The sequence below is a fragment of the Alligator mississippiensis genome, chromosome 3 (assembly GCF_030867095.1).
Source record: "Alligator mississippiensis isolate rAllMis1 chromosome 3, rAllMis1, whole genome shotgun sequence".
Taxonomy (NCBI): Eukaryota; Metazoa; Chordata; order Crocodylia; family Alligatoridae; genus Alligator; species Alligator mississippiensis.
The window spans coordinates 157,486,167-157,512,736 of record NC_081826.1 but is presented as its reverse complement, the minus strand read 5'-3'; the positions used below and the strand labels follow the sequence as shown (position 1 = coordinate 157,512,736).

Here is a 26,570-nt window from a genome sequence, read left to right as displayed (position 1 = left end):
GGGGCCGCCGGGGCAACGCGGACTAGTGCCGCCGCGGGCGCTGCTATGGCGTGGGGCGCGCTGCTGGTCGTGCTGTGCCTCTGTCTCCGCGCCCTCGCTGCCGGCCCGGGTAAGGGGAGCGGGCGCGGGGCGGGGAAGCTGGTAGCAGGGGCTGAGCTGAGCTGCGGGGGCCCGGCCGGTGTTCGGGGCTGCACGTGCGCACCACAGGCACCAGGTGGAGCAGAGCGGGCGGGAGTCCTCTCCGCGGCTCGTCCGGGCCCGGGGGCAGCCCGGCTGTCGCTCCCTCGGGAGCAGGCTGGGCCGGGCACACGCGGGTGTCTCCCGCCGCGCGCAGCGCTGTGTAGAGGAGCGTGCCGGCCTCCGCGTGGCCCCGGCGCCACCTCGCACGTGGCAGCGGGGTGCAGGTGTTCAGCACCTCGCAGGGGGCCCACGCGGCGAGGCGCCCTTGGGAAAGGCGAGCGCGGGTCCGGACGCAGGAGTCGCCAGTTGCGGTGTTGCGGCCTGATGCCACCGGAGCAGTTAAAACGGGCCTGGCCCGGGCACTGCAACGTGCAGGTTCGGCCTCTGGCTTCCCAGTCCTTGGGTTCCGGATGTATTCGGCTGCGTGAAGGCGGTCGCTGCGACACAAGTATGCTGTTAGGGCAGGTTGCAACTGCTTTTTTTTCCTTTGGATGTACACTCGACTTTTTTCCAGCTGCGCTTCTCCTCTCTAAAGCCGATGAAATGTAGACTAGAGAGACAGCTGCGTGTACAGAATAGCTATCACTAATTCTCACTTTACTAATCCACAAACTTTAAAAAGTCTTTAGCAAGCTGAGTAGTCGCAGCCCAGTGCCCATCAAAGATCTAGTAACGGAGCAGTGTTGGCTGCACGATAGAGCCTCTGCTGGCAACACAATGTTAAAAGAGGCCCGTGGTGTAGACACAGCATCTGTTGACAAGACTCTGCTGGCACAGTGACACCACGCTCCCAAATGGTATATAAGCTAGGACTATGTTTATGCTGTGCAGGCTGCTGCTACTTGAATAGCTGGGGCCTCTGGTGTGAACACAGCTTTCCAGCAGAAGGGGGTTCATTACTGCCAGAGCTACCCTAGCTCTCCCTGCTGACGGCTTCATCCACTCAGGGTTTTGCAAGCTGGGCTGTGCTGGCTGTGAGGCCTGATGTTTTCACACTGGGCAGAACTGTTATGTGGACAGGAGCTAAGCTGACAAAAAGCTACTCCTTTCATCAAAGGGTGTCTGCACCCAAGAGGCTTTGCAGGTGCATTTACATAAGCTAACAGGGTGTGATTTTTCTTTTTCTCACTAGCTGACAACCTCACCTGTAAAACTTGATCATGTACACTAAGCCCAAGTCTCAGACTTACACCCTGCAAATGTTGTAAAAGAAATGACTGTGTTCGTACACTTCAGAAAGTCCAGGCCCGTTGAGAATAGTTTGGACACTTGTATCCTAACCGCTAAGTGAAACTTTCTCTTCTTCTAATAGGATGATCCTATTAGAGGCACTGTAAATAACAACAGAGCTGCAGGGCAATATTAAAACTTAAGAGGAAGGAGTGGTGGTAAGGCACACTCGAAGGAAGGTAGTGTCACTTTGAATCTAATCTTTTTCTAGTAAAGGTACTTGTAGAGTGCCTTTTAATCAATATCAGAGCAGTGTTAAAGGAAGTAGTTAGCTTTCCTCTTGGAGGAAGTTTGTGGGTATTTTTCATTCCTGTTGGCATGTCTTTCCTTTGGAGGCTTCCCAATTAATGCATTGGCTCTTCTCTAAGAAGAGGTACTAGGGGATACGAGACCATCCTCTGTCCATTCTACACTGCAGGCCTCAGATGCTAGTTCTTACCTGCACTAAACTACTGGGGATGAAGTGAATAAATGTTTTCAGAGGCCTGAGAATGCAGGATTTGATCCCCAAGTAAACATGAAACCGCTGAATCCAGAACCCTTCATAATGCATAAAAGAAGTTCAAGGGAAGGAATCGTGCAGAGTTAAAATCTGATCTCAGTTTTATTATTGTAGACCCTAAATAGCATCATATAAATCAGTGGCATTGCACCTGATTTTACATTGTTGTAATTAAGAACAAAATTAGGCCAGCAGCTTTTGGTGGAGCTTAAAAATATGACGTATGGGGTACTATCAACAGAGCTGCTACCATATAGACTCTACAGGGGGAGATGAACCACATTGTGTGATGGGAAGAACCTGCATTAAAGTTTTACTCTGCACTGTAGCTGATTAACTTGGATAACTCCGGACCCTCCGGGCAGAACAGCCAAAAGGATGGGGAAAATGCTCCCAGCATATCATTTTACAAGCATGCCAAATGCATTTGAGTTAAGCATTTATCCCACAGGGAAGCACTGAGATGTAGTGCTAGCTTGTGGGTAGACTTTTATGCCTATGTGTCATCCTCCTGGGCTTTGAGAGCTCTGTACAAGTATAGTATATTGCCCATGAATTAGCCAGTTGCAAGATGTAAGTTGTGGATTTCAGGAAAGGGATACTTCAAGTACGAGAAGAATCTCTTGCGTTGTCCAGTTAAACCGCTTTTGTGAACTGTTACATGGAGTTGTAACTACTGCATGGTTTCAATTGTTTAAACTGTTTATTTAGATAAAATTTAATAGTTGTGGTATATAGCCCCTTAGTTACAGTCAACTGAATTACAGAAGTGGTTTTATTATGGGGCCTGCGTTAACGTAAGCAACTTGGATGGTAATTCAGGGTGACTGATGTGTGATGTCATACCGTATCTTATCAGCTGCAGGGTCAGCTACTTCAACAGAACTTTTACTGTTGTTTGGGTAAATGTTTGACTTCATGTATGCATGTTGGTTTCAGTGGAGCTTTCCCAGTTTACCTGGGCTGAGGATCTAGCTCAGGATTGCTGCATGTATCTAATGATTTGTAAGTCTACCTCTGTGTACAGAATATTGGCAAATTGGGGAATTGTTGTTGGTTTAGGTTTCCCACAGTAATTCAGAGTTCAGGTCTGCTGACTCATGGTGAATGACCATTCAAGTACTTTATATCTAATCGTGGTCATTTAACTTCTGATAAGGTTGCAGGAATTATAACTTGGACAAAATTAAGTTCTTATTTAGCTAATCGATAGCGGTACACTTGCTTGTTTCACATTTCCAAGTTTTTCTCTACAAACAGGAGATCTAGGAATGTAATCCTATTTTTCATGAAAGCTGATATCACAGCAGCTGGGGCTTAAAGAAGAAACATCAAATATTAAGAGAATCATGATAAAATCATAAAGAGTTGGCAACACTCCTCATGTACATCAGAAAAAGCTGGTGCTTGCTGCTTTGTTCCAGTTTGAACTCATTTTTTTAATCTCTAATACTTATTTTGTTTATAGAACTTAAACAGATAAAAGCATTATAAGATGAGGATACATTATTTTTACAGGACCCTGGAAAAGGAATTGTGATTAAGACGTATAAGACATGAATTCAGGCCAGAAATATAGCTGCTTTTTATTCCATTTGCCTTCCCTAAACAGGTAAGAGTGGCCAGAAAATAACACCATGGCAGCCATAGTGTTAATGCAGTTGTTTCTCTCATCCCTCTGCTGTGGTGGATCCCCAATGCAGTGCTGTACCCTAGATTCCAGTGGTGGGCCTTGCCCCCAAATTCCCAGTCCTTCTAGGAGTCTTGCAGGCTGGACGACATGACACTGCATGCCATACAGTTGACATCGCTGACAATGCAAATTTGTATTCATGACTGCCTCTAGTTTTCTTTTTCTTCCGTGTAAGAACACAGTTGCTCAAACCCTGTATACAAATAGTTAGTATTTAATTTACAAGTAAATTTAAACTTTAGATTGTATGGTGATACTTTTTTTTTTTTCTCATTTTGAGCCCTATAACATTTTAAACCTACAAGAAAAGGCCTGATTTATTTAAAATAACTTGTTGTGGCACAGCCAATGATACTGATTTTTATTATTTTATCAAAGGAAGATACAGCACTGGCAAATTTCAGTCTTCTGAAGTAACACAGCTGTTTAAGAACATCTTTGGTAGGCTTATGTTTAGACCATGGCAGTTGATTGTTATTTTCAAGCATTATGTAGTCAGTATGGCTGCAACCATGTGCATGTGATATGTGTATATGAATGAATAAGGCCATATAAAACAGTGATAGGTGAATGGCAAGAGAGGGGAAAGACTTGTTGTGTATTCTGACTTATTAAGTGAGATGCAGCTAAACCATTCTGTGTTGACATCCAGTCATATTTCACAGATCAAACCAAGGGCCTTACTTGAGAGAATAATAATGATCAATACTTACCTTAAGAACTCTGGGTGGGGAGTGAGGGGCTGGGGGACTGTGGCTTGGGAGTGAGGGACCTGGGTTTGCATCCTGGTGAGCTTAGTGGGTAGGGGGAGCTCTGATTTTTTCCATGATAAAAAAACCCCAATATCAAATACCAAAATTTTTAGGTACTTAGAATTTATTTTATTATAGCGATTGATATAGGTGGTGGAAAGGAGGGCTAACAGGGATTGGCCCTCCCAAAAATGGGGCAGCAGGAGGGCTACAAGGCAGCCTAGCCACGGGCTTCCGGCGGCTGCAGCAGGTGAGGTGTGGGGAGAGGTGTGCACAGCTGTGAGGGAGGGAGTGGGGCTGGGGCAGGCCCTGCACAGCCAGGGTGGGGGGCAGGGAATGGGACTGAGCCGCAAGCAGCTCATCCAGGGGACGTGGCTTCTGCTATGTGCACCCTGGGAGGGCATGGTGTGTGTGGCCCTGGAACTGCATGGGGTGGGGCGAGCTGCCGCTGCAGGCTGGGGCCAGGGCATTGCCGGGCTCTCCCGGCAGGGCGGGGGCTGGGCCACGCAGTGCTTGGGGTGGGTGGTAGCGGCACTGGGATGTTGGCTGCAGCCCCCCCCCACAGCACCCCAAAATATTCTACAGCCCCCCTCACAACTCTCTCCCAGCACCACCACTGCCTGTCCCTAGTGCAGCATGACCCAACCCCCCTGCCAGGAACAGCCTGGTGCAACCCCAGCCCTTCCCCCACAGATCCTGTGGGGGCCCCTTTCCCCTGCCTCCTGGTGTGCGTGCAGTGCCAGGTGCCTGCCCCCCATGCCAGGCACCCCCTGGACAACATGTTCGTGGCTCTGTCCCGTGTCCTGCCCCAGCCTCACTACTTCCCCTGACCCCTTCCCCCACAGACTTACCTGCGGGGGGGGGCACATGCACTCAGCTCCCCCTGCCCCCCCGCCAAAATAATTTTTTCTCCCCCTACCCATAGGCAATGCGTAGGGGAAGTATGGTGGGGCATGTACCCCCCTTAAGATTGGCCACTGTCAAAGCTGCCAGCAGCTTTTGTGGGTGTTCACCAACACCCCCCCCCTTCTCTGACAATACGACCGGCTGTGGGCGGTCCCTGCTTGCTGCTCACCACCTTGGTGCCCCCCTGCTGCCAGTTGTGGGAGATACCAGTTGTTTGTGCCTCCACCTATGGTGATTGAGGCACTGGCAGGCTTCCAAATTGCTTTAAAATTGTAAATATATCAATAAAACATCATGTTCAATTGATACTTTAATCATGGATTTGATGATTTTAAATTGGAGAATTTGCAGTTTTTAAACAGAGAAAATCTGGATCCCTGGTAAGCACTTAGCTTAGTGTCCCAGGGTATACTTGCTGCTGGAGTGGACTTGCAGTTGAGTTATTTATCACTTCTGGCCATTAAGGTTCCTTGGCAATTTTTTTTAATGCATGGGAAGATGCCAACTGTGGTGTCCTATGTTTCCACTGCAATTTCAGCAGGATGCAGTGGATGCTGTAGACTTCTTCACTCTCTCTCAAGCAACTAGACTCTTGCTTTTCAGTTGCTTCATTCCTAGAAGTGACTGCATTTTGGTGGTGGGTAAAATAGCACCTATATTTTATATGTTCCTTAACTGCCTGAACACCATTTTTATGAGAATGAGTTGAGTCAAAATACTTTTAAAATTTGATAGCTAATGAAAGGTACTACTGAATTGCAAATTCATAGGATCATGGAAAATTAGGGTTGGAAGGGACCTCAGGAGGTCATCTAGTCCAGAGATTCTCAACCTTTTGTACCTTACATCCCACCAACCATTTTGTCAAAAAACTCTGGTCCCATCATGATAAAAACAAACCCCCACTTTTTCCAAGAATTGTATTCCCGTGGAATCTCAAGCCCGCAGGCCCCCTACCTCTTTCAGGAATGCCACTTTTTTGCATAAGTCCCACTTGCATAAGTGACCTTTGTGTCCCACTTTGAAAAGACTAGATCAGTGTTTCCTTGAGAGACACTGATCTAGTCCAACCCCCTGCTCAAAGCAGACCATACCCAGCTATTCCATTCCAGCCAGGGTTTTGAGTTAGGCCTTAACCTCTAAGGATGGAGATTCCATCAGCTCTCCAGGTAACCCATTCCAGTGCTGAACCACCCTCCTAGTGAGAGGTTTTTCATTATATCCAACCTAAAACTCCCTTGCTGCAACTTGAGACCGTTGCTCCTCATTCTGTCGTGTCACCGCTCAATAGTGCTGTTCACTTGAGAGTGAGAATCTCTTTCGGCAATTTACTGTATTTCAAACCGGAGGGTACACACTCGCCTATTCACAAGTAATGTTCTATGTATAGAAATAAGCAGGGGTGACTGGTGCCTCCTGAGTCTGAGGCGGGGCACAATTGTGGACTGGAAACTGTGAACTGGAAGTGGCTGGCCTGGCAAACTGCATATCACCAGCCAGAACACGGGTAGAGCCGCCTCCAGCCCTCAGGCAGGGGGGTGGATCCAAACCATAGGTGCCGCAGGCCCTGTGGGAGGAGCTGCAGCCTCTCCGCCTGGCTCTGCAGGGTTGTGGCTTGCAGTCCTGAGCAGTGCCATGTCAGGGGCAAATCTCAGGGGAGGCACGTGCCCTGCGGTGGCCCCCCTACCAGTTGCCTGTGGAAATAAGGATGCGTGACTAAACTGAGTCCAGCTTCATTTATGTATTAGATGATTATCAAATAGTTTTATTGCAGGAGGAAACTGGTGCCTAGTAGCTAAATACCAAAAAAAATATAGTAACTAGTAGGCAGTTGGAGTGTTCTTGTTTGCCTTCCTGTATGGAATAGGAACATACACAGTCAGAAGCCTTTATTCTGAGGGCTGTACATCTTTATAGTTGAAAGCTGCTTTTTATTCCTTGCACAACTTGATTGATTCATTGCTGAATGGAAAGTTAAACAGTTGATGTTTAACTAACAACTATACAGACTAGGATTTTTCTGTAAACAAGAAAAGGAAAAACCTCAAGTGTTGCTCTAAGGATGTGTTTCAGAAGAGTGTAATGGATTAAAGAGAGAAGTATTGGCTGTGGTGAGAAAGCACTTATGAATGGGTTTAGATACAAAAAAGTATTAGGAACAATTTCTCTTTGCTAGAAACACTTGCAGATATAATAATTGATTTCTTTTTTTTTTTTTTTTTTTTCCAGACTTAAGGTTGGGTTGGGTGCGATTTATTTAGTTTGCGATACTTTCATACAACAGTCTTTATACCATTGACAGCTGTACGAGTATAAAAGTGCCTTTCTGGTTCAGCTCATGTTATTTGAGGATCAGTTACAAGTTATGTTAGCTAAAATGCTTCTTTTTTGGCTGATAAAGTGATGTTTCCAATGTGGGGTTTGCCAGCTTTTAAAACCTTTTAAAACAGAACTTTTTCCTTGTGCAAAGGTGGTCAAAGCCAGTCCTAAGCATAATACACTTTACCCAAGTTCAGTTGCTGTGCTCTGATCTTTCAAACATTAACACATATGCTTAACGTTAAGCAGATGAGGAATCACAAGTCCTTGCTTGAAGTCACTAAGCTGTATTCTCAAAGTTAAGCTTGGCTGCAAACATTTGCTGGACTGGCACCCTGATACAGACATTTGGCCAGACTTTGTGCTGATTTGTTTTTTTTAAGCAGGCTTGTACATAACCGGAGTGACTTATGGCACGTGGAGATGGTGGGTATAAGTGCAGCATTTGGTTCTGTTGTTACTAACATTTTGATTAACTGCAATGCTCATACAGTTGGTTTTCCAGATAAGTTTGTTGGTGTGTTTTTTGTCTCATTTTTTATTTTATTTTTTTTATGGAGGGGGTTATAGGGCTATAGTAAAAGTGAGGGGGAAATTCAGTATCACTGTTCAAAGTGGCGTTGATGTACTAATGCTCCTACCATCACTGGCACTTTTTTGTTTTGTAGGACTTAATGAAACACGTATACTAATAACTAAGGTCCCAAATCAACAAGTTGTTGAAACACAATCATAGAATTGTAGGGCTGGAAGGGATTTCAAAGGATCATGTAGTTCAACCGTTTGCACTGAGGCAGGATCAAATCTGCCTCAATGCATGTATGTAATTCTAAATCCATAAGGAATTCCATTGACTTTGAGTACTTGAGTAGTTGCACTGAAGTTAAACGTATGCCCAATTTAAATTAAGCATAAAGTGGAAGAAGGTAGTCTGACCAAAGACACAGAACAGGGGTTTCAGCCTTTTTTTAAGGAGTGTACCCCCTTCTAGACAGGGTAGGAGGGGGGCAGGGGAGGTGCTGATGGCTGGCTGGTGAGCTGGGGTGGGGGGTGCAGATGGCCAGCTGGATGCGAAGCTGGCAGCAGCACGGGGAAGTGGTGTGCAGTGGTGGCACGGAGTGGTGAATGGCGGGGGGTGGGGAGCTCACACGTAGCAGCCACCACTACCATTTACCATGCTGCTCCATTTCTTCTCACTACCATGTGTACCTCCTGGGGCCGTCCCAAGTACCCCAGGGGTACGCATATTTCTGGTTGACAACCCCTGACACAAGATTTTTTTTTTTCCAAAATGAACGGGTGATTATATAGCACATTAAATTTACAGAATGGTTTTTCTGAAAAACCCCAAAAACCAAAAAATTTAGCAAACTTAAAGCAATTTACATTTTCATTCTGAATGAGGAGGTTTGACTCCAACCAAGAAGTGATTTTAGCTGGCATTGCACGGTGCATGGTGTGATATTGGCAAGACATCTCTTTGCTAGATTGGGGATAACCTTAGATAGAGAACAGCTTTTCTTAGAAAGCTGATTATCAGATTGTCTGAAATTAGCATGGTTTTTGAAACATGGATTTTCTTTTGTTAGTTCATTTTAATCCCAAACACGGATTTTTTTTTTTGACCTTCTTTCTAACTGCTTTTCTCAGAGCAAGCTTAGACACCCACATCATAGAAGAGAGAATGACTTTGCTACAGCTGCTTGTAATGAATTGGCAAAAAAAAAAAGTTCCTTACTGCTTAAGTGAACTTCATTACAGAAAGGGGAAGATTCATCATCAATAATATGTGATGAAGTTTGTAGCACCCTGAGTGATTTCCTCTTCCACATGCACTTTTGACGCTCTTGGGCAGCTTTTTCTATAAGGCAGCGCTAATTGCTTTTCAGATTCACCGATTCCATTTCATGAATCATGTAATGGAGAAGATGCAAACTCCTAAAGTAAATATGTATCTATGTAGTAAGTGAGCAAATTATATGCTTACTATTCTGACTGGGAAAGGGGGTCTTTATAGGGCAAGAAATCTACACCCAGGCTCTGTTACATGGCCAGAATAGCATAAAGGAGTATATACGTAGAATGAGGCTCCTTCTCTTCTGACTGTTTTAGACTGTTGCCCATCAGGAGGTTGGCAAGATTTCTATTATGCATCTTCCTAAACCAGAATTTGTAAATATCTATTTCCATTATTCTTTCTCAATTCCAGGAACTACCCCAGAAACAAGGGGAATCTTTGAGGGGATTGAGAGCAAATTTTCTTTAAGGACACCTGCTATACCTGATGAGGACATTTGCTACTTGGTACCTGGCCAAAAGGACTCACTAGCACACTGCAGCTTTAACCACACCAGCAAAACCTTCCTGGTGATCCATGGATGGACGGTAAGGGGAAGCTCGAACCTGTACTTGAGCTTCACTGAGGTGCCTGTAAAGTTCACTTGGGTGTAGGTATGGTCTAAGGACATAGGCAGACAAGGTTCTTTGGGTGAATCTGATATCTAATAAATGATATCGGATTCACCCAAAGAACCTTGTTTGTAAGGTTTGCTTGGAATTTGTCTTTAACTGTCACGCTAGCAGGTCCTGTATTAACTCACCTGTCCAAGCGCACTACAATGCCATAAATAATTGCTATGATTACATAGCAAGTGCCAGGAGGGCTGCGATTGCATAACCCTTGCTTGAAGTGTCTTTATAGTGGAATAAGCTTAACTTTCTTCCCTTTTTTCTGAGACTCAAAAATAAGTCTTTGTGGTCTAGATACAGCCTGCAGAGACCCATCATTTGGGCCCTGGGTCGCAGAGTTGACTGAGATGTGTACATTGCACATGCAGGACCATCGCTGCACATGGGGCCCTTGACCCATGCTGCATGCAGTGCCTGCTTTGGCCAATCTGAGATAGCACGGTGCATCCACTCTAGCTGGCCTGGGATGGCGCTGCATGTGTGCCTATCTTGGCTGGTCCAGTGCTGTGTGGCACATGGTGGTCAGTCTGGGACCTGTGCTGCATGCAGCATCTGCCTTAGCTGGCCTGGGGTGGGTACCATGTGCAGCATGGGTCCCAGATTGTCTAAAGCAGGTTCAGAGTACAGCACATGTCCTAGACCAGCCCTACATAGTCACGGTGTGGTGTAATCCCGGTGTGGGTATCATGTACAGTGGATCTGGCATTCTGGGGGAGGGGTGGATGGTCGATGGACCTGACTTGGTCCTGTAGATCGGCCCTGCACCATTCATTTGATCCACAGAGCCAGATGAATTTGACACTCCTGCTTTAGCATTAGGGAGCAGTGACTCTTACCATGTATAGCAAAGAGAAGTTCAGCACTTGGATAAGGCTTCCAGGTGCTACTGCAGTACAACTGATCGTTTCAAATCTCTGTTTTCAGGTAACTGGGATGTATGAGAGCTGGGTGCCAAAACTGGTGGATGCTCTGTATAAAAGAGAGCCTGACTCTAATGTCATTATTGTAGATTGGCTAACTAGAGCCCAGCAACACTATCCAATATCTGCTGCATACACTAAACTGGTGGGAAAGGATGTGGCCTCTTTTATTGACTGGATGGAGGTAAGATATCTAGGTTTCATTACTGCAGATTCTGTATAAGTTCTCTGAGACGCAACAATTTAATGGTACAGTTTAGGCTAGGTATATCCTAAGCCTTCTGCCAGCACAGCCTTATTAGTGAGAATTTGAAAAGGGATCATCTCTGACTGAGACAACTGTACCTGAATAATTCCTTAGTACAGATGAGATTTATATGTGCAGAATTGTACTTTCACAGGTACAGCTTGTTTCACTTGTGAAGTGTGGTTTTACTGCAGTGGTTGATTTTTATTGTAGTGGTACAAAATGAAGCTCCATTGCATCCACACCAGAGCTATTTTTCCTGCTAGTCATAAAGAACTCGGTGCAGATTTAGGCTTTTGTACTATCTCCATTCTAGGCTTCTTTGAGGAGGAAAGCCATCAGGAAAGTCCCTGGGTTATTTTTCTAACAATCTATTTTAATCTAATCTTAAATTCTTTAAAACACAATACATATCTGACTAGCTTGGGGAGAGCCTGTCACTGGAAGGGTGTGTTCCCTCTCCCCTTTTTAGCTCTTTCAATTCCAGAAAGATCCTGATGAACCAGACAGTATTCAGGGAAAATAAGATGGGAACAGAGGAGGATGCGTTATCAAGAAAAGTTGACAGAATTACTGTATTTACTCAAATCCAAGACATTCAACTTGGTGGGTGGGGTGGGGGGGGGAGGTGGAGAGAGAACCCCTTGTCTTAGATTTTGAGTACAAGTGGGAGAGGCAGTGCCTCCGAGTCCAAGCTTGGTGTTAGTCAGAACTAGAACCATTGCCCCCCACCTACCCTCCCTAGCTTTGGCTTCCTGTTGCCACCCTCCTGCTGCCTCTGAAGTGAATGGTAGTTCATTTCAGTATCAGTTTCCTACTTGACAATAAGGTTGGACCTGTGAGAATAAGAACATAAGATTTGATTCAGTGACTTTTTTTCCTTTTAAATAAGACCTTGTTTTCAAAGGTGCTCATCAAAATCAATAGTTGAACTGAGGCAAGTAGAAGAATTGTGCTTACTGACTTTCTTGAATAGTACTTACCTATTGCCCAGCTTTGTGATTCTGATAGTGGCCAATACCAGATTCTTCAGAAGAAAGTACAGGAAACTCCAAAGGAGATTAAATATGAAATAACTTGTCATTAGGATAATCTCTTCTTAACTCCTGTTTGTTAGTGACCAGCTGATGGCCTTAAAGAAGAAGGATTTGTGTGCATAAAAATATCTTATGAATGTTCTCACTAGCACTATTAATGTTTGAAGCACTGTTTCCCCCCTCCCCCCCCTCAGGGAAAATGAGATTAATATCTTAAGGCCTTGTCTTCCCTGGGGGAAAAAGTGTTTGTGCATTGAATTAACTTGAATTAGTGAATTGTCAATAAAATTTCTGACACAGATGAGAGTTAACAGTTTTCCCATGAATTATCATGTCAAGTTAAAGATCAGGCTTTTCTATAGTACTTGATTCTACCTGCTAACTCATGTAAGGAGTACTGCCTGTTCTTTATTAGGCCCCACTCCTGGTTGGGTAACTTAACTTTTCTTAAACCCTGCTAAGCTCCCAGACTCAACAGGACATATTTCCTGTATTAAGACTGTTGTCTGGCTCAATGACAGGATTGATTTCTTTAGGCTGGTATAAGGGATTGCAACTAAGAAAGAATGCTTAGGCTGCATTTCAGGATAAACATCCTAGTGGTGAAAGTTCTTAATGTGACCTAGTCTTCCAAGGGAAAAGCTAAAAACCCCCTTGCTGAAGCTATACTGGACAAAGCACCAGAAAATATAACATCAGGAAGAAACATGCTGTGGGAATAGGTAGGACAAGCTGAGTCTTTTCAGTGTGTAGTTGCTGTGTTTCATGTGAAGGCACTTTGTGTGCACAGTACATGTCTATCTAAGATTGGCAGTGATGAGAACAAGATGGATGAGGGCAGCCCTGCATCTTAACTGACAGTCATCATTTTATTCAAGTGAAGATTTTCAGAGGTGCCCAAAGTGCCTAACTCTCACTGGCTTTCAGTAGATTTTTGTCTACCCTTTTGCCTTTGAAACTCTCTCCCTTAGTCTTGTACATCAGACCTATTTTCGTTTCCACCAAAATAAATATTGGATAAGGGGACCAAGTAAGCCAGATTTATAAAAGTATTAAGGTGCTTGACTCCTATTCATTTAGGTACCTAAGTACCTTTTAAAAATCAAGCTCATTAGACTTGTGGGTTTGCAATAAATTCCAGTATTTTCAGATTTTTTTTTTTTTTTTTTTGTCTTCTGGCTTTTTGCTGCTGAAGTTCTGACTCAATTTTGGTTGTTTAAAAAAAAATCTTCCTTAGGAGCAATTTAACTACCCTTTTGAAAATGTCCATTTGCTGGGGTACAGTCTGGGAGCACATGTAGCTGGGATTGCTGGAAGTCTGACCAAAAAGAAGATTAACAGAATTACTGGTAAGAAAAACCTACTCTACATCTATTTCTTTGTTGACAGAGAGAAAAAGGGGGATGGTTTTGATTTTCCCCAGGCTGGAATATTACTTTTCTGTGGAAATTGGTTAAGGTAAATTTTAACAATGGTGGCTGTGTATGAACACACGGTTGCTGTCAGGAGGAGAGTTAGCACTGATTATATGATAGTAGCATTGAAAGACCAGAGTGCTATTATGCTAAACACTCAATCATGGTCTATAATAGAAAGGAAAACATCAGCATAATGACCAGCGTGGATACTAAGCAAATTGGAAACAAACTGCCTGCTGATTAACAGACACCAAATGGGACACAACCTTGCCTTAATAAATGCAAAACCTGTTAGCACATTTTTAGTGCTACCACAGTTGACATCCTCCCACAATCAGAATTCAGTGATCCTCCATGGATCTATCCCAGAATGTGGTATATCTCATCCTGTGTACCAGATGGATGGAAACTATGGGAGTAAAACCTCACAAAGTATACACCAGAGTGAATGATCACAGGAAAGAGGAAGGATCGAGGCAGACTAACATAAAGGAACTGCACTCCCTTTTGTGATCTTGCAGTCTTGTGGTTCAGGGTGATGTACAGAACACCTTCAGAAGACGGGCCTGGGGACAGCACTTCATAACTAGGACTCTACCCTATTCATGATTTCTTGATTTTTTTTTTTTTTTTTTTTTTTTTTTTTTTTTTTTTTTTTTGCAGAGGCTGTGAAGAAAATGGTTTCCGAGGAAACCCCCCAAAAATGGAATTTCACATGATTTTTGGCATAGAATCACAGGGGAGGTGGGAAACTTACTAAAAATAAAATGGCATGAAGGGGAGAAACAAAATTGGTAGCTATGTGCTGCCGCCCCCCTGCTGATTTGACTTAAAGGGCTGCCCATTATGCAGCCCTTCCCCTCCAACACAGCAGCAAGGGATGAGGCTGTAATGGGTGGTCCTCTTGGCCAGTCAACATCATCAAGGGGTGGGGCTGCCTGGGCCCCCTCTGCCAGTGAGCACTAGCAGGGAAGGGCACCATGAAAAGACCACAAAAATGGTGCCATGCGCTACAAGCAGCCTACATTTTTTTTTTCTTTCTTTTTTCATCTTGGTGTAATTTTATGAAGAGTAATCTATCTAAACTTTACTGGACACTAAAGATCATAACTAAACACAGATATTGACTTTATGGCTCATTAAAATGTATCTTAAGTCTCTGCTAATCTCTATTCCAAAAGTGATAAGAATAATCTTCCCTCTTGAATGGTCTTGCTCTTCCACTAGTCAGGCTATCCTTTCTACTGTACTTCTCTTGTCTTAGCTTTGTGTACCCCTCCATTTTTTTGAGCAGAATATTTGTTTTTATTTGTATAGGGAGTTTTATACAGGTTATTCAAGCTGTTACTTAACTCAAGCTTTGCCTGTTTTGGTTTGGTTGGTTTGCTTGTTTTCCACAGACCTGAGGAAAAGTACCATATACTCAAACTTGTTTAAGATGTCTCCCAACTATGCTGTTTGCCCAGTAAAAGAACACCTCCCAAAAATCCTTGCCTCATTTCCTGGACCATCACTGCTACATCATTCCACTCCAACAGTATAATAAAGGCACTTGTCTGTAGTCTAGAGTGAACTTGGGCTGTTGTTTGAGTGCTTTTCCCAACTCTTCTCCTATACATATGCAAAACTTACACCCAGGCTGGGTGGTGCTTTCAAAACAGACCTGCTAGCACAGCTGGGTATGAGAGTATCTGGGTGTGGCTATCAGTCAAGCTGATAACCTGCCTACTCTGCAGTGAGCAGATAGGCACTCAAATGTGGGAAGGCTTTGGAGGACTATCAACAATTCTCCCTGTGCAGCCAGAAGAACAGAGGTTCTCTCACAGTTCAGTAGGAAAAGAACATGGATTTGCTCAGTTTACTTTAGCCCCCAAAAACCTGAATTTCTAGTGACTGATCAGTGAGGAACAGCATCCATGAGCAGAAGCCCAGTGACACAGCCAGGTGCCTGGGGCACAGGGGGACAGAAATGACTTCCAGTTGCTGCCATGCTGCTGGCATGATTGTGATTTTTGTGGCTGCCAATGGCAGCCATCTTTTTCACACCACCCCTTTCTCACCCTGCCCCTGCTCTGCCTCTGCCAAATTGGTGCCTGGCACGGTTGCCCTGACTTCTCTGTTCTTGCTATGCCACTGCCTGTGAGGACTTGGTAACTCTTTAGGGCTTTCCAGCATAGTGATATGAGGCTTGACTAATCAGCATAAATTTTTTTTAAATAAAAATTGGCAACATTTGCAACAACACTTCTCCTGTTATTCTGTGAATGAACAAGGTCAAAAATTCTTAAATTTTTAGACCATTTGAATTCTTACATTTGAAACTTTGAAAAGGGGGGGGTGAGAAATATTCTCAGATAATATTGAGTACAGCAACCACATAGAAATTATACTTGCCACCTTACAGACTTTTTCATATGCATCACATTCTGTTTTAATAATGATGAAACTTTAACAGCAGTGCTTTTGCACCCATGAATGTGCAGTTTGTATTGTATTTAAAAAAAGTAGCAATGTACGAAAACCCAGCCTAGTACAATATATAGTATGAACCACATGGGACTATGACAAATATTAGACCACTCTTATATCCATGGTTTTGGGTTTCTTTTCCTCATGCAGGTTTGGATCCAGCTGGTCCTACCTTTGAATATGCTGATGCACCTATGCGCCTATCCCCAGATGATGCTGAATTTGTTGATGTCCTACACACTTACACAAGGGGGTCCCCAGACCGGAGCATTGGGATACAGCAGCCAGTTGGGCATATTGATATCTATCCCAATGGAGGAGGCTTCCAGCCAGGCTGTAACTTAGGAGAAGCTCTGCGCCTCATTGCAGAAAAAGGCTTTGGAGGTAAGGCTGCTTTGGAAAGTGCAGATAAATACCTACAGCAGGATTTTCATTGTGCCTAGATTCACAAATCCTATTGAAAGTTGGTAGGCACTTCTGAAGATCACAGAAAGCCCTCCTCTAAATTGGATAATTTTATCCACCAATTGCATAGTTTGATGCCTGTAATTTTATTTTTCTTCCAAAGATGTGGATCAGCTCGTGAAATGCTCTCATGAACGTTCCATCCATCTCTTCATTGACTCTCTAATGTATGAGGAAAAGCCAAGCATGGCCTATCGCTGTCAAACAAAGGAAGCCTTTGAAAAGGGGCTTTGTTTAAGCTGCAGGAAGAACCGCTGCAACAATATGGGCTATCAGATCCATAAAGTGAGAACCAAGAGAAACAGTAAGATGTATCTGAAGACACGGTCTCAGGCACCCTATAAAGGTAGATCCTGGCTGTTTGATTGTGTAAAATGTTTGCTTGGTTGTGCTCGGTGTACAAATGTGAATGTGATTGCTTCTTTGCAGTGTGAGGTCACGAGATGCTGAGCCTGAATAAGTTTTTATATGCCTTTAGAATGTGATTCAAATCAAACTATTGAACATCTTGGAGTTCTGCCTAATTGGGGGAATTTTTTGTAACAATGTTGAGAGCGCCTAAAGAAAGGAATTACTGTTCAGTCTAGAAAGTAATTCTTCTTGGAATAGTCCAGCCTTCAGAATTTTTCCATCACTTTTCTTTTCTAAACACTTTTACTGCTGCTGGAAAAGCTAAAAGCAAGCCAAAGTATGGTGACTGACTTACTCAAAGATGTGCAGTAATTGGACACTCTTACTATTCATAAGCGTCTGCCAGAACTGTACATACTGTCAGGTCAAGTCGAACACTTCTGCTTATTTTCTGATCCAATCAGTGATTGGTCTGAGGAAGAGATTGGTGGAAAGAATCTGAAAGCTTTCAGCCAGTCAAACAACTGTTAAGACAGATGACTTTTTTTTTTTTTTTTTTAACCAGCTTTGACTGTCACATGAAGGATGTGCTTATGGCCTTGCCACAAGCTGTGAGTGAAGAGGCAGCATGCAGTTGCATGGCACTAAAAGCAACTAGCTTGAACCCTTGTTCCTCTGGAAAGGTTGCAGGACCAGTGTTTGAGATACCCGCTATACATGAGGGTGTCAGTTGGCTTGGTTAGAACTGACCTTGCAAAGACTCCATGCATAAGAAACAACTACTCATTTGTCCTCATGTTTTGCAAAAACTCTCAAACATCTCTTTTGTGCAAGCTAATGCAAAGACATGACTGAAGCCACAGTGATGCATTTGTATGATCTGCTCCAAAGTGGCAAATAATTCTATGGCATCTAACCCTGTTGTCTTGCTCCTAATAAGTAATGCTTAGTGACAAGAATAGTCCCCATGATATACTAGTTGGAGTACTACTCACCTTGAGTAAGGGTGGCAGGTCATGGCAGGGTGTGCTGAGCTATTGGGCTGTTTACTCTTTTGTCCTCTTTCATGGTTCGTGTCTGAAATGAAGTTTGCTTGTTCCTCCCCCAGTTTTTCATTACCAGGTCAAGATCCATTTTTTTGGAAAGGAGAATGTAACTAAGACAAGTCAGCCATTGCTCATTTCTCTGTATGGCACAACGGATGAGAGAGAGAACATTGCCTTTATACTGTGAGTAATGGCAGTGATTGGTGCAAGTATACATGTAACTGATCTATGTATGTTGCATGTCCTGTGCTAGCCTCACCCACACAAGATTGGAGCCTGTTCCAGCCTACTCTGCAAAACCTCTGTTGCTAATTCAGTCTGCACAAACTCCTGCTTTTGAGATATGGAGAGTCTCTAATTCAAATCCAAATGTTGACCAAGAAGGTGGCCACTCCACATTGAATATTCAAGTCCTAGCGTGTAGACTCCAAAAAGTCTCGTAATTCAGTAGAGACTTGAAATGGAAAAAAATGAGGTTTGGCTTATGGCTCATTATTGTAAGTAACTTTCCAAGCCAGAGAAATTCAAGCCCTTTATTATGTCATCTGTTTTTTAAGCAGAACTCTGTGGAGAATTCTGTTTACAGCCTTATAGTGTGGATTTGCTATTGTGCTAGAATGACACTCATTTTTCTTCAATCAAGGCTTCACCTTGTGTTTCTGTTCAGTTGAATAATTTTACAAAGGATTTCTCTTGGAATTCAATAGTCAAATATGGGCTTACCACTGCCAACATGTGTGGGGTGACATTGTGTCATGCCACTTCAGGAATTGACTAGGAAACAGATGGTGACTCGGATGAGCAGGACTGGATTCAAATGTTCTGAGTGAAGGACAATTGAAGTCCATGGAAGGATGTCCATTGACTTCACTGGGCCTTGAATAAGGCATTGAGGGACACGCAGAGCATGTTTGCCTAGCTCTGAAAATAAACACTACAGTCTAAGCACACACTGTATTTATTTATTTTTCTTCAGACCTGAAATTTCCACAAACAAGACCTACTCCTTTCTGGTTTACACAGAGGTGGATATTGGTGACTTACTTAGGCTGAGTCTGCAGTGGGAGAAAGACTCTTTTTTCAGTTGGACAGAATGGTGGACCTCCTTCACATTTGACATCCACAGAGTGCGAGTGAAGGCTGGAGAAACCCAGAAAAAGTAACTTGGTCTTACTGCTTTACTGGGGGAGGGGGACAGGACTTAGATTTCATTCCTAGTGTTGCATGATTCCCAAATACATGGCTAAATGGGGCAAATAATGGAGTGGTGGAAAACAAATATGACCTGGTACTACTAGGGTCGTCTTCTCTATTGCTCAAATGTAAATTTGACTCAAGTAGACAGCTTCTTTGCATCATTGAAGTTGGGTTTACAGACACCTTTGGGGGGGGGGGGGGGAGTCTGAGTGGTACATAGCAGCTAAGGAGGCATACCAGTAATTTGGCTTCCCATAAATTTTGGTTGATCCTTGCTGAACACTGGATTATAATGAAACAACATTGAAGCACATAAGCAGTCCCATTGACTTCTAGTGCACACATGTATAAGGGCCTTGCTGAACTGTGATGGTTGCTGGTATTTACCACCCCTCACCTACCTGCTGAATATTTTTGCAAGTAACTTTCGCTCACAAACAGTGAGGGTAAGAGGCTTCTGAGTGCTCTTCCAAATTTGTATTCATGCAGGATACATTTTTGAGGTCGCCCTGGAAACTCTTTATAGGATTAGAAAATTTCCAGTGAGGAGTAGAAATAAGAGCATGTGACCTTGCATACGAATTGCTAATTGTGGACATTTAACATGGTGTCTATTAGCACTTAGCAACTTACTAATTATAACCGCTTGAAGCAGTTCTCAGTTGAGCAGCTGAAATATTTTCATATAAATTGAGTAATTTGAATATGATCAGATTCATAAAACCTTAAGTCTGTTGGGAGAAAAAGGGGCTACATTTGGCTATGGGTGTATTGCAAACAGAATGGCCACTTCTGTGAACAAGCACAGTAATTGCTTTATCAAAGTACATAGTAATCCTTGCTGAACAAATAGAGGGATGAAAGGTATCGGCAAGCATAAAAGCAGCTGCTTACTCTTCCCAGAATTGGCAACCTCATCTTATTTGTCAACGTTCAGGGGAGTACTGCTATTTTCCAAGAACAGTGTCAGGGTGAATAAAGGTCTAAGGGAATTTGTGCCAATTCTCACAGCCATATACACCCCCTTCCCCCCCCCCCAAAAAAAGTGCAAAACCCAAAAAACAAACCAACCCCAAACAAACAAAAATATGTTTTTGGTTGAAAAATTCTGTGTAGCTAGCCAGGAAAAAACCCAGGCACCCAGTTTAGCCGCATCTGCCAACTGTCCCTCTGCCTTTTTTGCATTCGGTGATTTTTCTGATTGAAACTCAGCAGTCTAAAGCTACACGGTGCACAGCAGTGACCTGTTGGGGAGCCAGCGCTTTGCCGAATTTGTTCCAAAGTGACCATTCTTTTTTTCCACAACACAATTTAGTTGTAAGCTGAGCTTCCATGTAAGCGGGAACTATTTGCATAGTACAGTGCACCTGAACCACTTGAACTCTTCATTCATGAGGTTTCATTGCCTCCAATTTCTTAAGGAACAGATTATTCCCTTTTAGATAATTTATAACTTTTTTTAGTAAAAATGTTTGTAAAGTTTTTAAAAGCATAAATGCTGGCACTACACTTCTAACAAAGGAAATATCAAATTAGTTTTCCATCAAATTCTCATAGGCATTTAAGAAATGACTGGTAGTGTACTGGATAAAGGCCCACTGTTTCAGTGAACTGATAATACTTTATAGTTGAAAAGCTTGGCCCAGATTAACTGACACCTGGTTTGTTTGCTCTGTAGGATGGTGTTCTGTTCTCAGGATGGAGTTGCTCACCTCCAAAAGGGAGGGGAAGCTGTAATGTTTGTGAAATGCCTTGGTAACCCTGTCCGCAGAAGGAAAGCAGGGTAAGAGATTGGGGTTTTTTGTTTTTGTTTTGTTCTTTTTTCTTTGTCAAGTCAATCCACATGTAAGTGTGTAACATTGCTTTAAGGATGTTCTCAGATGTTGTCTGAAATTAGGCAGCACGAAAAATCTTGAGAGAACCTGTTCTTATACAAATCGGTGAATCTGAAAGTTATGAGAACAATAGTCAGAATCATCTCCATAAGATTTAGAAGGTAACTAAGACTCAGTGCCTGATTATTTTGTGAATTTACTACTTAACACTTCAAAAACTTTGAGCCTGTTTTTTGGTCCATACTCCTTGCATAGTCATTGACACCTATGTGAAACCCTAGAAGATTAGAAGAGTAGCTTTTTGTACTCACTTAACACAAGTATATGTGATCAGTATAAGACCTGTGCTATGTATAATATGATGTATCCTAACTCGGCAAAGTGAGAGTGCATTTGAGTCTTTAGGGTCACTTGCATTTTGTTTTGTTTGGGCTCTGTCAGCTAATATATATATGAAAAATCTAATTGATGCACCTGCATATGTAGGTCTTATACAGTGAGGCACAAATACAGAACTTCACTCCATGGAGAAGCCCCACTGAAGTCACTAAATTTCTAGCTGGGTAGCAGGCCTAAAACTTAAACCAAGTTGGGCATGCAAAATTTGAGGAATCGGGAGTGGTCTGTCAGCCAGTTTTGAAAATGCACTAGAGTTGAAAGACCAGGCCTTTAATGTATATTTTACAGCAAAACTCTTAAGCTAGTCTAGTGTGATACCTATATTATAAGTGAGCTGCAGCCCTGAATTAATCAAAAAATTAAGCAGCTAACTTATTTTTTGCTTTAAAACAATTACTTAGCGTTCTAAACCCAACAGAAAAGCCTAAACATGTCTTTTTTTTTTTCTTTTTTCTTTAGACACAAGCCAATTTCTGAAATTAAAACTGACCCATGAATTTTCTGAAGAATGTTATGGATGAAGAAATTCTGTATTGGGGAGGGGAGAGAATACTGAATGCAGTGGGTGTTCAGAACTGAATATATTGAAATGTATATCAGCTTCTGGCTTTTTTTTGCCTGCTATGCCTGGCTCTTCTTTTTTTCAGGGAATCTCAGCACATAGAAAGTAGCTACTAAAATATAAAGAACATGTCAGCCAAGTAGTTAAAAACGTTTTGCAAAAGGTGTGACATCTTGATTTACCAGGAAGAAATAGTGACTTTGCTTCATTATACCGCCTTGTAACAAGGTTTTTCAACATAAAGTATTGTACAGCAAATTCCTAGTATTTATTGAGAAGTTTCATATCTGGGCCTATATTTTGGCTTTTTGTTAACTGGTGTGTTAATATTTGTATAAACTAGTTGGAGCTTTGTTTGTGCAGTTGGGCAACGTCAATTGAGCTAACTGAACTTATAGGCTCTTCACTAATGTTTAAAACAAAGCTTTCGCATGCATGTTTAGCACCTAGTAGGTATACTTATTCTGAAGTATGCACCTTGCTCCTGATGAGGCTGTTGCTCTTTTTTTTTTAAGGCTGAGAACTGAGTGAATCTGGAGACGGACTATGCTGGACTGTGGATAATAGAGCTTGTACTTGGGGCAAATTGCTGTGCTATCACTACCTACTTAGCCTTAGCTGTGACCCATACATGTGTATATATAATTACTCTATTTATCCTGCAATAAACTTTCAGTGGTAGGAGATGCTAGCATTCTCAGTGTCCAATGCAGATATTTTAAAATTAATCAGTAACCATGTCTTTTTAAAATAAAACTGTTTAACCTCTGACATTGCACTAAGTTAAGAACTACAAAAGAATCAACAGACTGGAAACAGCAGGTGATTTTGTTTTCAGCACCTGTTTGTATCACTAATGCAAAAATAAGCTGAATACTGTGACTTTCTGCTCTTTGACACTGAACTTCAGTCATCCGATTAGGTCAGAGCTGCACTGGCCTTGTGTTCACCTGTATTTTTCCTGACCTGCAAACCAAGAGACTGTGATCATTCTTTTCTTTGCTAATATTCTTATTTCCAAAGACAAATCTCGGTGTATTGCTTTGCTGTGACATAGGAGCAGATGCCATTACATTGAAGGAAGTTTTTCAGTACCTCTGACATTTAAAGGAGCTTGAATGTATTGCTCACAAAACACAATGCTCTGTAATTGCTTCAGTTAGAGGTGCTACAAGTATACAACAGTACTGTAGAACTGAACAGTGTTTTTATGCATATGTAATTAATTATTTTAATACCCATAAAAATTCAAGGGTATGGCAATTTGGAAAAGTAACACAAGATTATGTTTTGTAATATGTATCTTTATTACACAACATCAAGCCCTCTCCTCCACTCCCTGTTTCCCCCCCATTAGGGAAGGTGGTATTTCTGCAAAATCACTAAAATTGGAACAAAACTCAACATTTTAACTTTTATTTATATCGCCATGCCTTGTTCACATTAGATGAACAAAGCTGAATACAGCAATATAATTGCTAGAAGTTGATCTAACCCAGAAAAGTGTGGTTGAGACGCGATGAGATGGTGAGGGTGATGCTTGAATACTGAAGCCTTGCATATGAGCTCTCTTAAAGGAATAAATGAAGAAATTTGCATTTTCTTCTTGACATTCCTTTTTTTACTTGCCGTTTTCTGATGGATGATGTTTTGGAAAGGTGTGAGGATGTGTATACTTGTGACACAAGCTCTCATATAATCCCTTACAGCACTTGAACACCAAATGGTGAAGGTTTTTTATAAATGAAGACACGGGATTTAGCTTTAAATATTTATTAGCTGTAAATATATATAATTTATGTCTGTGTAAAGGTAGTCTGTATATATTGCTGAGGCTATTGAGGTAATCTACATCTATACAGTTGTGCAGTATTAATCCTGTATGTAGCTTTCAGAATGAGACTTTTTTTACCAATGAACTTCTTAGTCGCATGTTGAAAATAACAGTGTATTATGTTTTTTGTTTGTTTGTTTTTGTTTTTTTTAAGGGAAAGCTTCCTTACTTTGTACAGAATGGAAACCTGTGATCTTAATAAACGTTGTCAAACTGATTCCAAAGTAAGCCACTAATTTTGTTTTGAAGAAATAAGCAGTGAAATATTTTATTTCTATTTAGAACTCTCAAAGAATTAGCTGAACTATGGGAATATAGACACAGGGCAAAATTTTCATAAGTGGCTACAGGGTATGGTGTTTCAGCCTTTTTGGTGGCCTGTCTTGTGGCTCAGATGTTTCAAGGTGGGGACTCCCCATATTGTGGCATCCAAAGTTACTACACTTAACATCATGACCAAGTTTAAAGCTCATTAAGGCAGCTGGCTTTGCTGGGACAATGGTGAGGAATGGAGAAAGGTGAGCAAAGGAAAGAATGGAGGAGGGGAGATAATGGAGGTGAACTGAGAGGGAAGATATAAAAAAGAACAGCAAGACAAGGAGAATGGGAAAAGGGAGTGTTTAAGAAGGGGCAAAAGGGAGAGGAAAGTGAGAAGAGGGAAAAGGGTAAGCAGAGCGCAGTCTGAAAGGGTGAAAGCAAACACCCCAAGAAAGAGAGTTGTGTAAGGACAGTTGTGAGGGCCTGGTTGAAAAATCTCATGGATGATATGAAGGATCAACCTAGGAACTAGTCCAACCTCCCAGGGGGTTTGACACCAAGACTTGGGAGATTGCTGGCAAAGCTTTATATACAGCTGGTTCTATTTTCTCTCCAAGTCAGGGGTTACAACTGCAGCTTAAGTCAAAAGCTTGTACTGTTTCAAGGAAGTGTTACACAAGGGCTTGTCTGCCCAGTCCCATAGAGATGTCTGGTTGGTTGAGCCTGGAATTTCTTCCCACACATCAACTATCAAGGGTAAAAGGCAAAACAAGCTAAAAGGTTAGCACAATGGGGAAATGAAAGGGCAGGGGGGAGGAGGCAAGGGAGAGAAGACATTGGATGCATATGAAGAGGGCAAAAGAAAACCCTATGAAAAATTCCTGCTGCCAACCCTGTGTTAAAGATTTGCCTTTTGCTCTCGCTTTGTGAAAGTTTGTTTTGGCAACAGGACCTTCTCCCAACCCTGTGTTGGATTTTTCCTCTGGTTAAATTTTTAGTGTTTCAAGTTTTCACAATTTTATCTATCTAAAAGTACTTGGTGTGCCTTCTTAAAGAACTAGCTCCTGGAGTCATAGGGTTATAAGATTCTTTTAAACTGAGTTTCAGTATCTCAGGATACAGAGAAGGGTTTTTAAATATGACACTTAACAGCTTAGTGAAATCAGAATATATATTTATTTGTTTAATCCCATGATTTTAGACCAATCACATTCCTTTTTGGGATCCTGATTGCGAATTTCTGGGTGCCTGGGGCTGACCATGCTGAAAGCCAAAATCTTAGTAAAGCCTCAGGATGAAATTCTCCTGTCAGATGCTATCTATCCACTTCTCTGTCCCCTGTCATATTAATAACTGAGCACTTGGCATGAGGGGAGTGGGGAAAAACGTTCAAGAGAGACCTGGACTTATGGGAAACAAGGCTGTCATGAGTGCCAGGCTATGCAAGGCTGGCTGCTAGTGGAAATTGAGCAGAGGCTTTCCATCAAATACTGAGCTCTCAGCATAGTTAAAGCCTTTTGCTGCCTTCCTACCATATTGTTTTACTGCTAGAGAGTTGCATGTGTCCACAACTGAAGTTATCTTCCCAACAGTTACCTGATATAAAACAAATAGTATGGTTCCTAGTTGCAGATGAGAAACCAAGGTTTAGTGGGATTGAGAGCCAGATCTGATTAAAGGATCTAGGTGGAATGGAGGTTCCTAAATCCAACACTGTGGACTAGAAACCCCCTGCCCTGCTGCTGTCTAAACATCACAGACACCTGTCTTTGAATTCAAAGTGCCCTGATTGTGCAGACTTGTTCATCCATGCTTGTACAAAACAGCCTCGATCTTGACAAGGCTCAGCACTTGATTCATGTCGCTGATTATTATTAGGATCCAGAAATTAGGCGTTCCTTCACTTTAACTATCTTGAGGCATTGTTGGAACATGCCAAATGCACGCTGGCAGCATCAGGCCCTGTACAAAATGTAGTGGAGGCCACTGTCTTGTCAGACACAGGGCAGGGCAGCCACCTTCTATAGCAATAGAAGGCTATTGCTAGGGATAGGCACCAGACTAACAATTAAAGCTAGTTTCCATTTCAGGAAGTAGAAGACCCACGCTTAGTTTCCTCAGCCTTAAGGGGCTCAAAAGCATGTCTTCTGCCACCATGAAACAAGTCACAAGCGGGAGGCCCTCTTCACTCCTACTATTGAAACTGGGCCACTGCACAGAGAAGAATTAGAGATTCATTTGGTCAAAGAGAGAGAAAAAGTGCAAGCATGATTCTGTGGTGTGAACTAATGGTAAGAGCTCTGTCCTAGGAAAGGGGAGTCCTGGGTTCTGACCTCTCCCTAAGACTTTCTGCATTTTACATTAGAGTGTGATTGCCCCTTTCCTGCTTCTGTATTTAATTTAGAGTTTCAGAAGCATTCCTGTCCTCAAATGTTTTCTTTTGGCTTGCTCTTGCAGGGGCTGCACGTTTAACGTTTGGAT

The 26,570-nt window shown here is 42.6% G+C and overlaps 1 protein-coding gene across 2 annotated transcripts; it reads left to right on the top strand.

Moving 5' to 3' along the window:
• Nucleotides 1-24,048, top strand: LPL (lipoprotein lipase). Of its 2 annotated transcripts, none has more exons than XM_019490775.2 (10): nt 1-109; nt 9,792-9,967; nt 10,976-11,155; nt 13,493-13,604; nt 16,293-16,526; nt 16,711-16,953; nt 18,067-18,187; nt 18,981-19,163; nt 20,880-20,984; nt 22,513-24,048. In XM_019490775.2, exons 1-10 carry the CDS (start codon nt 46-48, stop codon nt 22,526-22,528), a joined length of 1,434 nt encoding a protein of 477 aa, XP_019346320.1. In that variant the 5' UTR covers nt 1-45; the 3' UTR covers nt 22,529-24,048. The 2 variants fall into 2 exon arrangements, with proteins under 2 accessions (XP_019346320.1, XP_014451661.1); XM_014596175.3 differs by having other exon boundaries at nt 21,895-24,048.
• The last annotated feature ends 2,522 nt before the right edge of the window (nt 24,049-26,570 follow it).